Raw genomic sequence first — 18,187 nt, 5'->3', positions numbered from 1 at the left:
TCCATTATCACAACCATGGGTATCACCGAGGCTCGAACGAACTTCTGGTGATGTATAATAACGTAATAAGGATGGTTTCTTCGCCACAAAGGCTCCCTCCCATCTTGCATCGGTAAAATAGTTAATGCTTGTGAGCAATTTCACCCGGGACTTGATATAGCCAAGTACAGTCCAATATTAGTTTGTTTCTTAGTTCGAGACCGCGGGTCAACTTCCCTAAGCGTTTTCACATCTAATTCATATATTTCGTTCTATGATTGAAGCCTGATTTAGCTTGAATATGCCTATTCTGGTAATACATTTCCAATCCCTACCAAAGCATTTTCAATTGATGCTGAATCATTTCAATGCGTTCTTATAAGGTTTGGGACAGCTCGGGATTGATTTCGTCTAGTATACTAGGAATACCAAGCTAATAAATAAACCAGCATTAGATTGTATGCATGCAAAATTCAAGGTTTAGACTCGGACCATGGGTATTTGTATGGTGACGAGGATACTTTGTTCGGCCACGTGGTTTCTGTCTTTGATCTTCGAGGACACTTCTGGCATGTGAACGCTTAGACTACAATCGGCACTTGATACACCAAAGAACCTCTATGCATGCATGCGCAATTCAACCTTTTAAGCTTTCTTCTTCGTTATTGAAACTAAGATTTCCTGTCCACTACTACGTAGCTCGTATCACGGCCCTCAGGTATACCGTAGGTGCCGGCTGCGAATTTGCGTGTAACGTAACCCATTCCATCCATGTGCGTGAAGTAACATGTCTGCTGCTCGCCCAGTATGAAGTTGCCCCCTTCCGTCCCCTTTTGTTGAAATATGTCCATGAACCGCAATGTACCCGAATTCTTGGCCAGTGTTTGTCCCGTAGTGATTCAACTGGCCGCCGAAATGTTTCCTCCTTGATGAAATGTGATGACCCAGATGTGGTAAAAAGCAACGCCATGATGGGTTGAAGACCCGAAAATGTAATAATACAACTCCTCCGTTACCTGCGACCGAGCATCTCTGGTCAGTTCGCAGTTTGTCTCATTCTCAACATCACCACTCTCTCCCGACGTGATGAACTTCTTTCAATCTCTCGGCGCGGCGTGTTTGTTGGCATGTAGGTTTCGCGTTTGGTGTTTCGAGCGGACGAGGAAGATTTGTTCTGTGATCTTGTTTGTCCTCGTATTGTGCGGCCGGTCTTTAGCGCAATGCCCTCAACAGCGTGTGGAACGGCATTATGCAGGCGGAATGAACGAGAGCGGGAGGCGTATCCTCCGGCCAACCGGCTGAACATCCCAGAGCCACGGAGTATTCTTCTCTTGTCTTGCCGCGTAATCGTTTGCTTGTTTCGCCTCATTGGCCCCGTCCGACCGGTTCGCCCCATGCCCGTTGACTCAAGATGTCAAATCAGATCATCTCAACCTTCTCCTTCTCGCTCATATCGACACTTGAAGCGGCGGTAATCGTTGGCTTGCGCGGCCTCATGACCGCATCCTGGCCGGACATGCGACGGTCGAGCGCGCGCTCGAGCTTGGCGCCCAGAGCGAGTTTTTGCAGGTTGACGCTCTTCTCATCCGACAGGTGCACGCGCTGCTGCGTCAGCGCCTTGTTCTCCATGCGGTCGAGCCCCTTGCCAATGTCGGTGATCTCGGCGACGGCGCTGTCGGTGGTGCAGAAGGTGGGCGCGACCGAGTGGGCCATGGAGGCCGCCCGGGAGAGGCGGACAGAGGCGCGGTTTTGGGTCTGAGAAGGGGTGGACATTGTTAGTTTGGGTCGAGGTTGAGTGGGTGGATAGTGTAAAGTGTAAATCGAAGTGTCGTGGAGAAGATCCCAGGCGTCTGTTTTATCTGTCCTGTCGCATTTGTTTTTGCGGCCGCGCCAGGCGACTCTGAGCTAGTCACTCTAGTCTCGGAACGTAGTCACTCGGCCTGACTCAACGGTCGCGACCACAATAGGCAAGGGATTATACCTATTGAGGCGCATCTGGAATGGATGGGTGTTGGAATTGAGGGAGGGGAAGGGGAATGGATCATCATGCTAGCATGACAATTTGCGTGACTTACAGTGGGAGCCATCATGGGACGAGAGGAATCGGCAGAATCGAACGAGGTGGACATGTCGGGCGATTGTAATCGGGGGTCGGGGGGATCTCCTTTTTGTTATTCTGTTCCCTTGCCCACACAAAAACGTGATGTCGGTTTGATAGGTCGCGTGGGTGCGTTGCAATCTTGCGGTCCACTGAAACGGCCGACGGGGTAGACGGGGGCCAGCGAGGGATCAAAGGCGAATAAAGGAGCGGCGCCGCCGGAGGAGCAGAAGCGATGTTACCAAATGTTACCTAACGCGGTGGTGATGGGCGCTGGAAGAGAGCGTGGGCTGGTCGCTGGGCTGGGAAGAGCAGGTCGGTGTTTGACGCTACACGTGTAAATGAACTGAATGAGGAAAAGGATGGCGTTACAGGGTCTGGTCTGGTCGATGGCACTAATTTTCGACTAGTCGTATTGACTGGGGACGATGGGCGGATGGGCCAAGGGCTGATCTGGCTGGGCGAGTTGTAGCAAAGTTACGAGCGAATGGGATTTCGGGGGGTGGAATGAATGAGATGGGCTCGTGGAAATGAATGATTGAGAGGAGTGGAGAGGGAGAGAGATTCGGTTGACGGAGCGACGCCCTCCGGGACTGGAAGGAGCCTGGAAGGTGTTGGTTCGGCAACTGAGGCAAGAACGAGGAACAGGCCAACTGCAGGAAGCCCAACGCAGTTTCCCCAACGACTGGCAGTCTGGACAAATGTAATTCCAAGAATGGAGTGACAAGAGACCGAATGTCGGGCTGTCAAGTAATCAATTATTCAACAATATCGGATTATATCGGACTGTCACTGTCACGATGCCAATCACGACTAATATTTTGTGCAACGCAACAACACGGGGGCGCCTGGACCTCGCTGGAACTTCTCATGTCCACTCTTGCTGCACGCCGCTGGAGTCAGTGCATCTTGTGCATGAATTGGGCGGGATCCGGCCGGCACGAGGAGGCCCTTCGTCCACTGGCGTCAGGGGCATCACAGTTGCCATGTGGCATGGCTCGGCATGGCTTGACAAAGTGCCGGATCCCTCCTCCTTTAATTGTTCCTCTCTTCCTCTCATTCGTTAACGGGCGCGTTAGCGTTGAGCTTCTTGCAGAATGATGGGCCAGGGGTTTATCGAGGCGAGCGAGGTGACGAGGGGATTTTGGCATTTTGGGGAACCAAAAGCCGAGTGTCACAACATTCATCTCATAATCCCACGCGTCACGGCGCATATGGCGGTTTCGAAAGAAACGAAGCGGGACAGGATGATGGTTGTCTCCACTCTAAAGTTGTCCCCCACCAAAATCTTCGTTCTTGGGGTATTTAGCTGGAGGATTGGCATTCCTCCCGGGTTTCCTTTTCTTCCACCAGACCAATCCAAACTATCAATTTCTCCCATTGGTTTCCGCTCTTGATTCATGGTGATCTGCTCATGATGATCTCCCGGAGATGTCAGCTCCACGAGGTTTGATCGGAGTTTCAGTCACTCGGAGAGCATTGCTGATTGATTGCACATGAGATATACCGATGATGATTTCCTCATCACAAAACAAAAATGCCTCATTCGTGATGATAGAGATGAGCTTTTGGATCAATTGTTTTTCCATTTTGTTTCTTCTTTCGTGTTCACTTGGGCATCGCTGACATTCGCCGTCTTGGCTTGCTCTGGCCTGGCCCGATCGTACCTTACTTTATTATCGAGGTGGGCCGACCAAGCAATGGACTCCTCTCGGTGGAACCCCTCCACAATTCCAGGGGCAGTCCCGTCGCCGTGCAGTGGTGCGTTCCAAGAAAATTCCCACCGCAGGGGCATACTTCAACCGCACCTCATGCCATGAACGATGGGCAGCAGTCCTCGGATATCTTCTTCAAGGCCCCTCGGTCCTTACTTTCTTCCAGTTCATGTCTTTCGGACAGCCCGAGTTGGAGATGGACACGATGGTGGGAGGTTTTACTGTTTACGGCCTCATTTCCTCGTGATGTTGCTCCCTCGGTTGAGGCAGACGAGTACAACATAAGGGCAATATCACGGTCGGCATATGGAGGGAATCCCTTCCTCCTCACTTCCAGAGCCTGTCGATAACTCAATACCCAGATACCATTGTCAGGGAATGCCGATCGGTTACCTGTATCCTTCAAGATTGCATCCGGTAACAGATTGAGAGCTCTTTCGTCCAAACCATTGGGTAGACGGCTGATAAGAGTCGGGAACGCACAGACAGCCGTGAAACTGCATCTGTTCGGAGGAGAGCCGTGTGGTTTGTGGTTGTAATACTGGCACGTGGGAAGGGGGATGCCACGTACATCCTTGGGTGCTTGGCTACATCCTGTCATCGTCGTTAATTGCTTGGTCGGGTGTATCCAGTTCACCGGTCTCACGCCCGTCACTATCATTGGGGACACTCGACGCGGCCACAACACCGAGACCAGAAAATGCACATCAACGTGCCGCACCCAGCTTTCACCACCATCCGGTGCTCTGCCCGTCCCATCCTTGCACAGATACCAGACGGGAGCGAGGCGCCTCACAGACGGTACAGCACGTGGCACGGCAAGACAAATAAGACGTCGGGTGTTTCATTCGAGGGGACGACGACGCGGTTGGGAAACAATTTCCACTTGGCGCTCTCATGGCGAGATTTCTTTGTCTGCACGTCGTACGGGGGCGCCATCATCTCTCAATATTGAGAATTCAATATCGACAGTAAACGGAGAGACCACCATTGCCGATGTAGGCCGTCGAAAGCGGTCATCGAGTCATCGTACTCCCCGAATGGATTGTTGGCTTCCAGTTTCGTGGAGGTTGACCGAATACCGACGATCGTCGGACTCTCGGGTATCTCATGCTAATGCCTCTCAGGATACCAGAAGTAATCTCCATCATGAACCATCAACCCATCGCCAACGTATCGATGAAATGCCTTAAGCAGCATGCCAACAATCGGATCAACCTCGCATGAAATGGGTGTCGAGGCGACCGGAAGTAAACAGGCAACCGAGGCACTGAATGAGGGGATCGCGAGCGAAAATGCTCCAATCGTGCCTAGCGTTCCCCTAACCCTACACCCAGTTTCATCGTAACGGTCTTCTCGCTGCAGCCACAAGGCGTGCAAAGGCGTGTTTGTGCAACGTCGAATTGGCAGTTGTGTGGCGGGCGAAGATGCGGCCAGGCCGGGGGGCTTGCTCGCCGTTCTTGCCTGTTCTTGGCCACGTTCTTGCCCCGGATCGTCAGAGACCACTCTCAGAAGGCGGTTGACTAGCCGCTCTTGCTGAAAACGAACTGGCCACCACTGACCGTGATCGTACGATTTGACGTCAATGTTCTTGGCCCAAAACTGGAAATGGCAACCTCCTCGCCATTGACGGTTGTACTACAGTGGTCGACTGTCACGATAACTCGCTTGATGTTCTGTGCTCCCTTCACATCACATTGCTCTTTCCCTCAAACACTTCAAGTATGCGAGTGTCTGCACTCGTTCTTCTGTCCTCCTTCCCGGCCGAGGAGCTCACACCTGCTCCTTCTTGCCCTGCACGCATCGCAGGAACAAAGTTCAAGAGATCGCCGGACTTTGTTTCCTGCTTCACTTTTTCTCTCCTTCTTTTTCGTCCAACCCCTCCACCCCTCCCGTCCTCACCACCTCTCGTCAGGGACACTGAACGATGCCTACTTGTCCAACTCCAACCCCCACCAATTGTCTACCAACCATGGCTGTGCCACTACCCTGATCCTCATTGTCCACCTTATCCTGGATAGCCTCAACACCAAAGGATCTGCTATGGGCAAACAAGACCCAAATATTCCCAGCATCACCCCAGCATTGTGCACGGTCCGGTTACACATGCAGTGCCCCGAAAGTGGAAAGCACGCTGCCGACTCAGACCGATTGAGACTGTTTGACACACAACGGTCTCACAAGAGATGCCGGCTTCACCGCTTGCCCGCATGTGATAGCTTCATATCAACCATTCATCACTCCCGTGGTTGCTCGTCAGTACTTGTCGATTGCGGCTAAGAGCATCTGCATCAGCATGGTCATGTTCTTTATTACTCCATCACCGCCCGCTGCCCACTTACTCATACCTCCTCCCACTCGCTCACTTTCACTGGTCTTCTCTCACATTCCCGTCTTCACCACCAACAATGCTCTGTTGGCATCAATATGGCTTCCACCACACAAACACGGCACGCAATAGGTTAAGACCTTTTTACACTTGAGCCACCGCAAGACAACCGGTATGGCTGCCATCGCCGTTGACGACAACAACGACAACACCACAAAGCAACCCAAGTCCTCGTCAACGCCACCTTGGTCATTTACGTCACAAGACCATTCGAGATCATGAGCACCAAAGACGAAGAAGCGAAGTTCAAGATATTTGATTAGACCCGCAATCTGCAAGAACTCCGGCTGTTGGCCCTGATTGCCAACAACAACAACCTGTTATGATGAGACGACCAAAAGCAAACGCACACGTTGAGACCCTGCCGCCCAGAGCCGCCCAGACCGAAAACCCCTGATTACAAAATCCAAATCCAGAACCCGCCCAAGATTAACAAGAAACCCGAACCAAGGAAACGCCGTTGGTGTTGCTGTTGCTTCCCCCACCATTCATTCATCCATCCTCCCAGTTAAGTCACGGTCCTTTCTTTTTGTGCGCCCTCGATGCATGCTGGCCGTATGCTCTGAAAAACAATCGACGCCGCCCAACTCCAAAAACGTGGTGTATGACGTATCCACGGGTATCATCAAAGAGAAGGCAGCCTCCCAGTTTTGGCTCCAAAGTTCAATGACTCGCACCAAAAAAAAAGCAATGCATCCACCGTCATGACGTCCGGCTTCCCATGTTCGCACAAACATTCTTCCTCGGGACACTCCAACAAGCTAGTGCCTCCGGGACCTCGACTTTGACGACGACTCCTTATCCTTGTTGTGCTTCTTCTCCTTGCCGCTGTAGTCCAGCGCAATGTCGTAAGATGTTGGTTGTCCGGCCTCCTCTGCGGTCATGGACACACCATCTCTGGGGTCCCTGGTACCGCGCTTGCTGGCATCCTTTCTCTTCTTTCTGGAGCTTTCGGAAGTAGAGCCGGGAGCAGGTGCTGGTTTGTCTGTTAGCTTATTGCTACCGAAGCCCGAGGTCTCAGGTCACTGGAGGAGGGTCCACCACATACCCTCTCTGGGACAGTTCCTGCAGCACATGTGATCGCAGGTCTGGATGTACTGCCACTCGTTGGTGAGGGCATTTCTCTCCCATCGCGGGCTCGGCAGCATGCCGCCACACCACCCGGTTGTGTTTGGGGAGCCGCATTGGCAGCATGTCCAGTTGCCGTTGGTGTTCTTGAAGTCACAGTTCTGCAAGGGACAACCGGCGTTTGAGGGCTGTTCTTTGGCCATGGTCGTGTTGCTGCATTGCTCTTGGTATCCCGTATTGAGGTCGATCTTGGCTGCTGGGCAATAGTGCCAGTGCAGCGAAGTATGGCCGCATGAGTGTCCGGCGGGGTGTCCGTGGCACATCTTGATGGTATATGGAGGAACGGTGATGTCTTGGTGATGTTTGTGTTGAGGTTGTTCTGATGTTGCCACTCGGGGTGTGCAAGGTACGTTTTCACTCGGAAGGTAGGCTTGTATTTGTCCAGTCAGAGCGTGCTGCTAACTTCTTGTTGTAGATGCTTATCGTGGTCTGGATCTTGATCTCTGTCGTCCTTTCGGTGGTTCGGAGGCCAGATATATAAATGATTTCGCTTGATCATGACCGGAGTATCTCTTATTCTTCCATGCCCGATCCTTTTCGGCAAAGCTAGCAAAGCTAAAGATAAGTCAAAGTCCTGAACCCTTGCCGCCCCAACACCAACATCCAGGAGTAGTGTGACCGGCTTCCCATTCTCCGATGTGTGTGAAGGGAGAGGCTGACCCGGGTCATTGGTTCTTGGAATTCAGGGTGTTGCCAAGCCAAGTGGGCTAACAGAAACCTACACGCCTTGGGATCGCAACACAAATTGCGTGCCCTTCATATCGAGAGCCACAAGTACACAGGGGTACATTTCGGATGTTAGGGTGCGCCACACCTTCGAGTCGACGAATCATGTCTCGGGAAGCACGCCAAGCGTGTGCGGCCGAGCCACCCTTCAGTAGTTTCGATTCACAACCAACTGGCCGGGTACCGTGAATCAAAGAGTCTTTTGCTTGCTTGGCAGGATTCCAGTAAAGGCTCCCCGATCCCTACGGCTGCCAACCGCCGCACATTGCTTCTTAGCTACTCGAATCTACTGATATCATTTAGCTGAAGGGGATCTCGACATCAACAATTCGACATGCAGAGCAAGATGGCAACGAAAGCCCCAAGTCCCTGAAATATCACTTTCCAGGGGGACGTAGCGTGGAGCAGAATCTAGCGTCCTCCTCGGAAGTATCTCTTGCATGATCACGCACGATGTTCCGCGCAAAATTGCCCAATGTGGAGCCCACAAGAACTACTTCCCACTTCCTTACTTACCTTCTGATCATCATGTCCGTGCTGGCTCAGCAGCATCATGGAAACAATTGGCGCGGAGCTATGCCGGAGCGTGTTGGAGAAGCATTGCCTCCATCTCTCGACCAACGACCTGACGCCGTTCCATCTCGAGAATTGTTTTTCTTTCTCTTTGCCCGGGCTATCCTTGCAATCTTTCCCATCCTCGAGTCCAACTGACAGACACAGTATACGATATGTCAAGCATCGTAGCCGAGACAAGTCGTCGTCCGGTTGCTCACCATTCACCTCATATCCACATGACAGCTTGGACCCACGCTTTGTGTCTCGCACGGCCAACACCTAAACGTCAAACTTCACAACCTCTTTTTTGGCCCACGACTATCTGCCACGTGTGACGGGGAACTTCTCAACGAGCTACCAACCGTTTCCGAGTCATCTGGTGCCCCGGAGTCTCCAGTTTTGTCCTTGTGGGACCTCCTTGGTCTCCCACTTCCCCAGACTGAACCGAGCCTGATCGATCTTTCAGTCGTGCTCATGGCCACCGCGGGAATATGACACGTCCATCAACGCCTTCTCTTACTTCATAGGCTCGAAGCATCACATCCTGCCTGAAGCCCCACTCCATGCTGCAGGCTATGGCAGCGAGTGCCTATGTTATTCACGCGGGTATTGGGTTGTCTGTGAACTTCCCGGTCATCCCGACGGCTTAATGGGTTTAGCCAGACTTTGTCACCCTCCTTCGGACTGATTACCCTGCCTCCACCGACGGCTTCGCACTGGCAACATGAACGTCTTCGGTGGATTGGCATCTGAAAAGCCCTTTCGGTCATCCATACCGTGCCAATGCTATCATCTGCAGTGGTTGTGATGCAGACGCTGGCCGATATTGGATGGTTGGGCTGTCGGGAGAGACATGAAGTCGGCTGAACATGTTGCATCGGCATCGACACACCTTGGGATAGGGATCTGACGACAAGCATCCTGCTGCCTTGTCTGGGTGATCTGGGGTTCTCTCTCCTTTCTTTTCCTTTCAGAAGACACCTTCTCCGGCGACTTACCATCCTCGACAATCACCCGTAACCATCTCGGGAAAGGCTCCGAAATTTCCCTTATTCGCTAAGGACACGTTCGCATCACCACCAGTGGCTGTTACAGTCACGGATGTCCCACTCTCCGGAGGTATGGCTTAATAGCGCAGTCGCGAATCGTGGGATGGGGTCAAGCCGTCGGCTGCGATGGACTCCGGTAAATGTCTCCCCTAGCTTGCGTTCTCGGGCTTTTGAAGATCTCAATGATGCCATTGCGTTGGTTCGGTGATTTCCGTTTCCTGTCATTGCCCTCGGCTCATGGTGTCAGTAAAGGGACACTTATGGAGCGAGCCGATGGGTTGATCTCTGGTCTCCCACCTCACCGTACGACGTCTTGCCATGTACGTTTCCAATTGCCGGTGCGAATTCTCGACAGCGGTTGGGACTAACATCACGTTGCGATAAATCGAAGCGTAACAGCTTGTCCGTATTGTAGACAGTTTGAAGCGTATGCCGCATCGAGTTCGACGGTTACTTTGCCCCCTTTCAAGAATCTGACATCAGTGTTGCTCGGCCCAAGGTGCTGTTCCAACTCACGCTGAAGTTGTTGAGTTGAGAACGGGGATGTAGTGCCCCTTTCGACGCAATATCAGCACGTTTGGGGCTAATGCGAGAATCCCAGCAAGAGAGATTTTCGGCGAAATTAGTTCAACAAGATCGTGAGCTACTGCAAAGTAGGTAAGTCGTCCACCCCCAGTTCAAATTGACCAACCCTGGCGCCCTTCCAATCCCTCAAAGACTGTCGATACCCGGCCCCAGATCTCGCAGTTACCAATAAGGCACTCCGACTGGACAAATATGCAGTGATCGTGCATTATGGTTTGGTTACACAATCAAAGGCTTTCAAGCCCACCAAGACGGTAAGAAAAATGAGTGGTCATACTCAGCCCATCGCCCAACTGTGTAGGCCTGCGCCACCAGCCGAATATGGCTGTCGGTGATGAGAATAAGCAGGGCCCCTTACCATGGCCGTTCCAGGTCCTGGGTCCTGGGTGCATTTCCCGAATTCGCTAGCATCCATGGTCGATCTCGACTGCTGATTGGGACCCCTGATCCGACCAGCATGATCAGAGAAAGGTTAAGACATCGATTCCCAAAGCAGATTTCTGATGGGCAATTTCCGATTTTCAGGGACGGGATCTCAAAAAGCCGCTCTCTCATCCCACCGTCCCTGTTATTTGGCTAATCGAGAAATCGATAAGGGGATGGGAAAAAAGCATGGTCATCTCGAATTGGGCGAGCACCACAGTAACGGTAAAACCCGAAACAAGGTACGCATGGCAGGCCTCCGTCACCTCGTGCGGGAGAAACGAAGATGAGCCGCCATTCCACCACTGGTTAGTTGCCCCGTTTTCTTCCCATTCATCCATCCCACCCTCTAATTATCCTCCTCGGACTCTCAGCCTATCCCACGCCTTCTATACCCCTTCTTAGCCCGTTCCTCAGCCTCGGTTCTCGGAGACTGCCCCAGAACTGGGTACTGTACAAAAGAGCTTGCGACTTGTCGCCCTGTCTTTTCTTGCCCCTGCGTTGCCCCCATGTTCCTAGATCCCATCCTCCGTTCCCCCATATCCCAGTGGCCGGAACCGAAGCGGCATGCGACGTATGACGTATATACATGGGTTACACCGTACATGTTGTGAGATGCTAGGCATCATGAGGATGATGAAGATCTCCCATGCATGCTGCGAACATCTGGGCATGGCATGCGATCTTTCGGCTATCCTTTCCTGTCCTGATCCAAGTCCCAGCTCGGCTCGTCTATTCGTCCAGTCGCCGGGCTGAGACTGGAATGGGACGCAGGGCACATGCGAACATGTTTCCGGCTGGACGGATCACTGTCCCCGTTCCGATAAGACGGGGGTATTCATGACGCTCCTCATGTGCAGTAATGCTTGAGAGTCTGCGCTCGGGATTCACCCGGTTCGCTATGACAGTACTCTGTTGTTGCTTCACTGCCCACCCTCATGCTGGCTGAAGTCAGTTCCTGATCCTACTTTGTGATCTAACCGACGCAGTCTTTCACCGCAGTCTTTCGCCCCACAAGTCTGTCCACGTACACAGCACGGAGATTTCCATGTACCTGGAGTTTGTATTGTACCCCTGCTCCCCACTCGCCCGTTCGTCCTTGCAACCACCAAAGCGAAAGCGAGAACGGGTACGAGTGCAGGATGTCAGTCTCAGGCTTAGACCCACAGCACCTGGATGAAGGGTCCATCCACGGACTGATGGAAGGTTAGACATCAAGCAGCAGACATCAGAGACACAATTCTCGGACACTGACATGAACTCCAGACGGGTATGGGCAGGATCTCTAACCGGCCTGTCTCACTTGTCATGCGTTAGTAACGTATCTGATATCGATTTTTGAAAGGCGAGTTGAGAATCTGATAGATGATCAGTCCGGTGATAATGGGCGAGACAATAAGACATTCCCATCAGCTATGGAACCAGCCCACTTGCCTGTCAGCTTCCCCACGGTTTCCAGTTCCAGCAGTTTTATTCCCATGATCCTAGCCCCGGGCCACCAGGCTACTGGCAGATCACAGACACGCGATTCTATGGTAGCGAGGGCGATCTGTGGGCAAGGTTATAGCCGCCGTGAACGTGGGGGAAATGTGGGAAGGTCTCAGAACTTCGAAAGAGAGGGGCCTCAGGGGGTCCAAAGGGCAATACCTAGAGCAATCACAGAAGCAAGCACTAGTAGGTAAGGAACATCGGATTATGACCTGAAGGGGAAATGGTGTGGAATATGTGGAACTTTTGAGCTAGGAGCTAACTCCAAGTACCTTTGTATAGCAATCATACGTACTAGCTACTGTGTACGGGCGAGTGACCAGTCGGTGGTATTGGGGTTGTTTGCTCGACAGCTGGCAGGCAAATAGTACTTCGAGTAAGTACATTCAAGGTTACCTCTGCGAAGGCAAACCGAGAGTAACCGTACTAACATGATTCCGCACACGTACAAGCTGTTGAGGAAGCTTAGCTGACTAACCACTAGGTCTACTTGGGTACAACCCGTTTTCACCTTACAAATTAGCTATACTCGTCGGTTAGGTATGGAGTCTACCCTCTGGGGGTCTCGCTTACAGCTAGCCAACCGACTCTCATCGTCCCTTTGAGAGTCGGGATTTTTACATGTAACGTGCAAGGCCTATAACAGTCAGAATCTTCAACAATCCATTTCTCTACTAAAACATAAGCAAAAAAAATAGCAAAGGATTCGGATTATTCGTCTCAATTGCGCGTATTCAACAATATAAGTAAATTATTTTTAAAATATTATAATATATTATTATAGTATTGTAAAGGTCTTATAGCCCGTATACTAAACCTTTATAATATAATATCCAACTCCTCCTCTTCCTCTTCTTATAAATCCCTATCGCCCTTATTGTCGCCAAAATCGTCGTTTATAATAATTATTACTCTTACACGGCTAATAAAGACTTCTAACTTCCTACCTACTACTATTATAATTACTATAGTAACTTATTCCTCCTTATTAGAATCTATATCGATAACCTTCTCCTTCCCCTTTTTAAACTTCTTTCGAAGGTATAATATTAATATAAACGGTCCAAACGATAGCCTAACTAGTACTCGTACTTATATTCGTACTTTTTCTCCTACTCAATAAAGGTATATAATAAGGAGTTCGCTAAGGATATTTATACCCTCGTTACCCAATATAAATTTACCGACGAAGTACTTCCTCTACAAACCTTTCTAGGCCGCTTTTTACTATATATTTTAAAAAGTACGAAGTCTTTATTATAATTAAGGAGGGTAACCTTCCTCGTAACCTCGCAGAATTTATCCTCTTTATTTTCAATACTAATTAAGAAAACGTTAAAATACTATTTAGGTTAGAAAGCCTTCTATTATTGTATTTTTAATACGTAATATAAATAATTAAAACCCTATTATTTAATTAGAAAAGTACAATAGGCATTATGAATAATAATTTCGTCCTACCCCTCCTTAAGTTTTAATACTACGTTGTATTCTAGGTCATCCTTAATAATATAAATAAGGCTATTATTGTTAAGAATATTAACTTTATTAATTAAATTAGGCCTAGCTTTCTTCTTAGCCTTAAATTTGTATAATAACTACTATTTAAAACTAAAGTTCTCTTTGAAGGCAACCTTTTTAATAAAAGTAAGATTTGCTCGCTATATCTCCTTTAATCCCTCCTTTATATTAATTACCCTTTTTACTATAACCTTAGTATTAAGAACCTCCTTTATATAAACTCCATTACTAATAGCTACGTACTTACGAAGGTTCTACTTTTAAATTTCTACTTCAATATAGGGCTTATAATATTCTTACTAATTAAATATTAGTTTTTAAATATTAATAAACACTTTAAGGGCAATTCTAACCTCGTTATAAACCATTTTAATAGGCGAACTATACCTATTAATATATTATTAAATCGCTAGTAATTCTAATGTACGTAGTACTTTATAAGGAATTATAACCTTAAATCGGTTAAAGAATAAGAGTTTTTACCGTACCCTAATAAATTTACACAATTTATTAAAGGGAACGTTTAGCAAGTTAATCAGCCTCGTACCTACGTAATTTTATTATAGTTATAATTAATATACTTAATTTAAATAGCTATAGACTAATTTTCTCCTATCCTTTATAAATATTATTCGAATAAAGCCCGCCTCCTTAACCTTCTTCTAATTATTTAAAAAGACTATACAATTAATATTAATAGCTCTACTAGTAATATCGTCTACTAAGGCCTTTTAGTAAGCCTTCTTAATTACTTAATATACCCCTATATTAAGTAATTAAAGTATATAGTTAATATATAAGGGTAGAATATAAAATATAATATTAAAGGCCTTAAAATACTATAAAATATACAAGTCTTTATAGGCTTTAAATCTATTTATAAAAAGGATTCGATATACTTTCAGTTTAACAATTAACGTAAAATTAATAATTACTTTATTACCCTCAAACGGTTTTAATTTCTCGAAAGGGGGTAGGTAATTAAATAATAGACTAAACTATTCGTCGATAGTATAGCTATCGAAGGAGGGGGATAATTTAAAGGAATATTTATTAAAGTACTTAATCTACTTTAATATATAATAAATATTATTATAACTTATTAATATATTAGTAATAACTACATTTAAATTAACCTCGTAATTAACCTATACGTTCCCTTATACTTATAAATAAATTAATATAAACGTAGCTAATTAAATAAAATTAACGTTAATTATAAATACCAAGGCTAGAGCCTTACTATAATTTATACTTTAAATATTAAGAATAAAGGGATACTCTTAGCCGCGGCCGATATAATATCGATGGCAATTAAACTTTCCTTATTACTAGGGTTAAATATAACCTTTTTTATACGTACTCGATTCTTTACAAATAATACCTATTACTATATAAATTAATATTAGGAGTAATACTAATAAGGAAGCTTTTATACCTTCATAATTCTCTTAATTTCTCCTACTTAAAACGGAGACTCATCCATATTCCAAACATTCTCCTCTTTAATATTAAAACTATTATAAACAACATTCACCTCTTTAAACCAATTTTTAAGAGAATTTAATTAAGCCTCAACACTCATCCTTTTTACGTTTTTAAAACTAACCGCTTTGAATTCGAATTCTAAATACCTTTTATACCACTCTATAGGCCACCTTCTATAGAAGTTAATAAAGAGGGGGTATAACTATTAAGTTCGTAGCTAGTTAGTTAATTTAATGAGGGAAGTATTATTCAAAGAGAAGTAGCTATAGTTAACGATTTAAACTATAATATTAAGAACTTTATCCTCGTCTATAATTAAAGTTAATAATTAATAGGCTTCTATACTAATTAGTAGAACCTTACCCTCCCTAATAAATATTATATATTTCTTAATAATAGTCTTATTAATATTAAATAACTCTCCTATACTTTTATACGTAATCCTTCCTTTATTTCTAGTTTTAATATTAGTTTTATATTGTAAAGTAATAGATCGGATTATAATTACGGTCTAACTTACAATACAATACTAGGCGGCCTTTTCTATACGGGATGTAACGTCAGGGTTAAACACAAGTATATTGAAAGTATATATAAAAGATAGAATATAACGAAACGAGCAACATGAAGTTATTCACAATATAATATAATAAAAATTAATAATATTATTATTGAGTGCAGATTCTACACCGTTACAGAGCTTGCACGTTACATATAAAAATCCCGACTCTCAAAGGGACAATAAGAATCGGTTGGCTAGCTGTAAGCGGGCCCCCAAAGGGTGGCCCCACATGGCTGTAGCCAGTGCGTGCACCTAACCGACGAGTAGCATCTGGACAAGACCAATCGCAACAACTCCCTACAACGTCTCCATACTACTATGGTGTTGTGGGTAAGTTAAACCCGTGGGTCAGGTCGTTGAACACACAGTGCCCACGAAGCTTTGGCTGTGGTAGTCCGTGCAAGGTACCTGACAGGGAGGTAAAACTTTTGCTCGCAACCACAGTACAGTTGCCAACCCCCGAGCCTTCTATGAACAAGACAACAAACCTCAACCTCAAAACAAGCAAAGAGAAACAATTGCTACACGACAACACCTGATTCCGATCGCTCGGATCTTTTTCTTTTCTTATTCTCCTGCGAGCTGCCGCCAGCCGGCTGGCGAGCACCGGAGAGTTCATCCGGTTGGAGTGAGGCCGAGGTCATAATGCCGCATGCCACACTGCGGGTAGGACAGTAAAGTACTCTTCTCAGAATGAGTTGTTATTGACTACCTTAGTGGTGAGCTGGTTAAGGGTCTTTCCATCACTATCATGAACTTTGCGGAGTCTTTAACACTTTGCAAACTGTTGGCTGTTGGTCAGCAACTCAGCAAGTCATAAAGCTAGCTCAATGCTCAATTCTCAGGCGGTGAGGGGTATCATGAACTTTTTTTTCCCATTGCCGTCCAACAGCAAACTGCGCGGATAGGTACAGCTTGGCTGGTTGCGGATGATGCAGAGTTATAAGGCCCTGATCCCCAGCCCTCTGAGCAGCGTTACAAGCAGCGTTAAGAGTGCAGCGTTACAGCTTAGTAGCAGTGCAAGCGGAGTAAAACTTTGAGACGGGTATTTACCACGAGCGCTTTCCCTTTCTTAGCGTTAGAGCCTTGGCTAGCGTCTTGGTCAATTCTTGGAACGCTGAAGCAATGTACCTCTCGCCAAGTGGTCGCCAAGCTTGGCCAAGAAGCCTAAATGCGACGTCGCTATACCCTTCTTAACCAAAATATCTAACTTTCCAGCGCTCAACCGGTGCTTTCTGGAACTTTGCAAAAAAAAAGGGTTTAGAGGAAAGTTTTGAGAAAGCAGAGCGGTACAACCACAAAAAGCCCCGGTCAGCACCCCGGTCAGGAATTGTCCCCACCTCGGCCAAGATGTCACTTTCAAGCCAAACTTTCCTTCTGTAACGCTGCTCAGAGGGCTGGGGATCAGGGCCTGAAAGCGTAAAGGGGATCTACATAGCATGAGGAAATGTGGGAAGTGCACAGAGACGCTAGAGAACAGTAGGTATGTACCGCAAAAAGGAGCAAAGTAAGGTAAATTGAAAGATCTCCCAAATAGCACTCACTTGTGAACTGTCTTCTCAGCATTATTGAGAACGAGCCTGCCTACCTATGGAAAGCCTCATTAGAAGAGGCAACATATACTATTCCAAATAAAAGCCTGTATCACAGTGGTCTGTCATGAACAACTGAACACCACCAGAGCGCAACAAAGACGTGCAAAGCATGTCGACAACAGGGTTAATCCATGTTGGAATATGCGGGATGACTTACAGGGCTAAGGGCTTTGAGAGGGGAGGAATTGTGAGAACTACATGATCTGAATACTGTAGCTGGTACGGGAGCTAGAGAAACAAACGGGGTATGCGGTACTGCCCGTGAACTACGAGGAATTACCTACCTAACCATGTCGATAACACAATTTCTATGGGACTGGAACCCGCATCTCTCACAGAAAAGGGGAAGTTAAGGGCTGGACAAGAGATCCCATCCGGATACACATATAATATACCTTGGCATGAATACGGTGTACAATAGCAAACCAGAATGACGGAATAGCTCTCTCTACTAATTAAGATAGCATATACTACCTGGGTAGGACAGGAGTTCCTTAACACAGCGACGTGTCGGATAGAAACCCTAGGTATCATCGCCATCAACATGAATGGTCAGCCAGCGTCATCAGCCACCGCCCATCATCAAGAGCCGCCAGCCAGCCCGCTATATGTGAATCTGGCGCATTAACTGCATGATCTGAGACTTTGTTCACAAGCGTGAAAGCTGCATATACGAAATCTACGGATGCAGGTTTCTCTCTCCCGCAGTCCTGCTGGCACTCTGGCAGCCTGGCTCCCGTCCCCAAAGGCAAAGGGCCCAAGAGTGTGGTGGCAGTGGCAGTGGCAGTGGCAGTGGTACCATGATTTGGTGTGAGGGAGTCTGTCTACCATACCATACCATACCATACCATACCATATGATACCATACCATAGCCTATCGTGGGTG

At 47.5% G+C, this 18,187-nt stretch overlaps 5 protein-coding genes across 5 annotated transcripts; 2 read left to right on the top strand and 3 right to left on the bottom strand.

Annotated features, from left to right (window-relative positions):
• Positions 1-1,169: 1,169 nt before the first annotated feature.
• Positions 1,170-2,547, bottom strand: B0H65DRAFT_89882 (uncharacterized protein). Its single transcript, XM_062831538.1, has 3 exons — positions 2,231-2,547; positions 2,055-2,117; positions 1,170-1,734 (listed from the first exon to the last, which is right to left on the bottom strand). The coding sequence occupies exons 2-3, from the start codon at positions 2,106-2,108 to the stop codon at positions 1,399-1,401; spliced, it is 390 nt and encodes a 129-aa protein (XP_062683792.1). The 5' UTR covers positions 2,109-2,117; positions 2,231-2,547; the 3' UTR covers positions 1,170-1,398.
• Positions 2,548-5,307: 2,760 nt separating this feature from the next.
• Positions 5,308-6,439, top strand: B0H65DRAFT_89726 (uncharacterized protein). The gene has a single exon (XM_062831535.1). The coding sequence runs from the start codon at positions 5,401-5,403 to the stop codon at positions 6,070-6,072; it is 672 nt and encodes a 223-aa protein (XP_062683791.1). The 5' UTR covers positions 5,308-5,400; the 3' UTR covers positions 6,073-6,439.
• A 476-nt stretch (positions 6,440-6,915) lies between these two features.
• B0H65DRAFT_89684 (uncharacterized protein) lies at positions 6,916-7,689 on the bottom strand. The gene is made up of 2 exons (XM_062831534.1): positions 7,230-7,689; positions 6,916-7,157 (listed from the first exon to the last, which is right to left on the bottom strand). Exons 1-2 carry the CDS (start codon positions 7,570-7,572, stop codon positions 6,943-6,945), a joined length of 558 nt encoding a protein of 185 aa, XP_062683790.1. The 5' UTR covers positions 7,573-7,689; the 3' UTR covers positions 6,916-6,942.
• A 1,394-nt stretch (positions 7,690-9,083) lies between these two features.
• Positions 9,084-9,396, bottom strand: B0H65DRAFT_454971 (uncharacterized protein). Its single transcript, XM_062826213.1, has one exon. The coding sequence runs from the start codon at positions 9,337-9,339 to the stop codon at positions 9,112-9,114; it is 228 nt and encodes a 75-aa protein (XP_062683789.1). The 5' UTR covers positions 9,340-9,396; the 3' UTR covers positions 9,084-9,111.
• A 136-nt stretch (positions 9,397-9,532) lies between these two features.
• B0H65DRAFT_536842 (uncharacterized protein) lies at positions 9,533-11,166 on the top strand (the record flags this gene model as incomplete). The annotated part of the gene is made up of 6 exons (XM_062829059.1): positions 9,533-9,959; positions 10,266-10,296; positions 10,423-10,478; positions 10,526-10,695; positions 10,721-10,889; positions 11,053-11,166. Exons 1-6 carry the CDS (start codon positions 9,780-9,782, stop codon positions 11,164-11,166), a joined length of 720 nt encoding a protein of 239 aa, XP_062683788.1. The 5' UTR covers positions 9,533-9,779.
• Positions 11,167-18,187: the final 7,021 nt, after the last annotated feature.

This window comes from Neurospora tetraspora (genome assembly GCF_033439725.1).
Source record: "Neurospora tetraspora strain CBS 560.94 chromosome Unknown B0H65scaffold_2, whole genome shotgun sequence".
NCBI lineage: Eukaryota > Fungi > Ascomycota > Sordariomycetes > Sordariales > Sordariaceae > Neurospora > Neurospora tetraspora.
The sequence above is the reverse complement of the archived record's forward strand: the minus strand, read 5'-3'. Positions and strand labels throughout refer to the sequence as shown.

What these genes read in the sequence shown, in the direction of transcription:
- B0H65DRAFT_89882 (XM_062831538.1), bottom strand. Translation starts at nt 2,108, where the DNA reads ATGTCCACCTCGTTCGATTCTGCCGATTCCTCTCGTCCCATGATGGCT. An exon ending in GTCCCATGATGGCTCCCACT is followed by an intron (nt 1,735 to 2,054) that starts GTAAGTCACGCA and finishes ACCCCTTCTCAG; the next exon opens with ACCCAAAACCGCGCCTCTGT.
- B0H65DRAFT_89726 (XM_062831535.1), top strand. Translation starts at nt 5,401, where the DNA reads ATGGCAACCTCCTCGCCATTGACGGTTGTACTACAGTGGTCGACTGTC.
- B0H65DRAFT_89684 (XM_062831534.1), bottom strand. Translation starts at nt 7,572, where the DNA reads ATGTGCCACGGACACCCCGCCGGACACTCATGCGGCCATACTTCGCTG. An exon ending in CAGGAACTGTCCCAGAGAGG is followed by an intron (nt 7,158 to 7,229) that starts GTATGTGGTGGA and finishes CAGACAAACCAG; the next exon opens with CACCTGCTCCCGGCTCTACT.
- B0H65DRAFT_454971 (XM_062826213.1), bottom strand. Translation starts at nt 9,339, where the DNA reads ATGCCAATCCACCGAAGACGTTCATGTTGCCAGTGCGAAGCCGTCGGT.